Raw genomic sequence first — 2,671 nt, forward strand, 5'->3', positions numbered from 1 at the left:
AAAAATTGGAGAAAAGGAAGGGCTGCAAGGTCAGCCAACATTTTGGCCCCAGCCTTTCAAGGTCAGTGAAGACTCAGGACATAGGAGAACCTGTACTGTAACATCATGTAACTCAGTTGTGCCCCAAATTTTCTGAATCAAGGAGATTATGGAGCCACAGAGGAATGTGATCGATGATGTATAGTGTGCCTAAGGAGAGTCACATGGAGAAAAAACATTCTCTCAGGCTTTCACAGAGAGCAAATTGGTCAAGCAATGGCCATGCCTCATCCTCATGGCTGACCCTGACAAAAGATCTACAAAGTGCGGTACAGGGCTATAGGATAAATCCTGAGGGTACTTCACTGATCTTATCAGATACAAAAGTTATATTTCTTGTTATATAGGTCTTGCTTTATCTTGGTCTTAACCACCCAGAAGAAAAGTATAAAAACGAGGTATATAAAGTAAAGCCATATTAATACAATGAGCTGTAAAAGGCTCAAGTCAATAACTTCTGAGGATAATCCACTATTATTATAGACTGCTGGACAGTGTTTAATTGTTTTGCTGAATTCAAGCACCTACAGTATTTAGATGCCAATAGAATACCCACCTCTGACAGGACTAAACAAAAAAAAAGAAGATACAAAAGAAAGAACGTTTTGTATTTGTATATACATAATAGGATAAATATACAGCTACTTTCGCTTAATTCAATGAGAAGAAAGATGTGTACTAGTAGTGTTTGGACAGGATATTCTGTCTACCTCTAGTACTATAGATAACCACTAAGAAGATAACAATATACGATGTACTGATTATTGAAACTGTCCTATTAATCAGCTTTGAAACTGTCTCATTCATATTTGTTTCTCAATAACTTAAATTTTTTAAAAAATGATGTTGTACAACTTCAATACATACGATTTTTGTCAATTACACTTAGTTTATTTTTTTTTCACTTAGTTTAAAAGTAAAGAAAAAATTATGACTTTGCTTTAAAATAATCATTCTATTTTAACCTCTTCAAATTGAATAAATTTATCTTTTAGCCTATTTATAATATACATACAAAGACCTATTTTAGGCTTTTATATTGAGTGTATAGAAACAGAAAGTCATTACTAAACACAAAGAACAGAAGAATTACCAGAAAAGAAGAATTTGCGGCTGTCACTGTGCCGTAGGGCTTGATGAAAGCAGGTTTTAGTTTCGCCATCTGCTCCATTGAGGAAGGACGGATGCCATTATCTTTGCTAACTGTATCTCTTCCTGGAACCTTGAAGGGCACAATATCAGAAAGGAGTCCTTCATCCTGTGCCTTCTTGGCCATACTGTGAGAACGCAGCGCATATTCATCCTGTTCCTGCCGAGAAACTGCGAAGGCAGCAGCCAGGCGGTCTGCAGAGTGGCCCATGGTCTCACTGGTGGAGAACTCAGCCACCGCGGGGAGCTGAGGAAAACACAGCAGAATAGGTATGTTGTTAAAAGGTGCTGTGTAACACCTAGGATTATCTGGTGTTATCTGGAAAAGTTAAAATTATTTATTTGCCATCTATCAATTAAGAATAAGACTAACGAAGCTCTTTGTGAACAAAACATTGCCAAAAGGGGCTCAAACAGTCACAATTTCTGGCCAGGATTTTTTCTATCTTGACCAAATAATTACCTTCTGTAACCAAGAAAATCTACAACTATCAGAGCATGTCTGATAGATCTAATTCAAATCTCTGAATCTTTATCTACATAAGTTCATAAGTCTTACCTCAGGTGACAGAAAATTCAGCCTGAATTTAGAGAGCAAAGAGAGTCTCTGGCCCAGAGTTTTGGCTTTATTGAGATCAAGCATCATCTTCCTCATTTTCCTTGAGTGACGAATAGGGACGTCGGACATTAACTCAACACCACCTGCCACGACCACATCAAACTGGCCGGAGGCAATCAGGCCAACAGCTACAAAGCACAGTTAGTTATAAGTACATGCTCATCTCTGGCAGAAATAACAGAAATTTAAGCTTCTCAGTTAACAAGCTGCTAACAGTTACCAGGTTTTACAATCTCAGTAATTAAAGATTTTGCATTTCCAGAGGGGGTAACAATTTTGTAAATGACCCAAAACATTCAACGATATGAGATAAAAACAAGTATTACTCAAGCCACATGGACATCAACTTCTGGATATAACCACTAGGTCAACTCTCAAACTATATTTTTTTATTTGTTCAAGACAGGGTCTCATCATTTACTCCTACTTATCCTCCTGCCTCAGCCTCCAGAGTAACAGACTGCAGATGTGAGCTACCACAGTCAGCTTCAAACTATATTCTAAATCAATACATCCTATGTTTTTATGGGATTTCTGTTTTGTTTTGTTTTGTGTTGTTTTTTGCAGAACCAGGGATTGAACTCTGGCCCTTGCGCTTGCCAGGGAAGCACTTATTCCACTGAGCCATCTCCCTGGTCCCTGTTTTGGTTTTTTGAGACAGGATTTTACTAAATTGTCAAGGCTGATCTTGAACTCAAGATCATCTTGACTTATTTTCTTAAATAACTAAGACTACAGAAACATGACCATGCCCAGCTATCTTTTTTTTATTTTAAATATATTTTATTGTAATCTTTAAGTTTACAAAATACTGAGTTTCAATGTGGCATTTTCATACAGTATAAAACATTTTGATTTCTCCCC

General features: G+C 37.1%; 1 protein-coding gene across 2 annotated transcripts in view; it reads right to left on the reverse strand.

The window, feature by feature from the left end:
* The window catches only part of Hadhb (hydroxyacyl-CoA dehydrogenase trifunctional multienzyme complex subunit beta), a 50,877-nt gene that overhangs the window by 18,412 nt on the left and 29,794 nt on the right, over nt 1-2,671 (reverse strand). For both annotated transcript variants that reach the window (XM_004627435.2, XM_023710939.1), the window contains exons 8-9: nt 1,748-1,935; nt 1,133-1,435 (exon numbers count right to left, since the gene is read on the reverse strand). In XM_004627435.2, the coding sequence (XP_004627492.1) occupies nt 1,133-1,435; nt 1,748-1,935 (491 nt within the window). The remainder of the gene's footprint in view (nt 1-1,132; nt 1,436-1,747; nt 1,936-2,671) is intronic.

Source organism: Octodon degus, unplaced genomic scaffold, assembly GCF_000260255.1.
Source record: "Octodon degus isolate 3935 unplaced genomic scaffold, OctDeg1.0 scaffold00019, whole genome shotgun sequence".
In the NCBI taxonomy this organism is placed as follows: Eukaryota; Metazoa; Chordata; class Mammalia; order Rodentia; family Octodontidae; genus Octodon; species Octodon degus.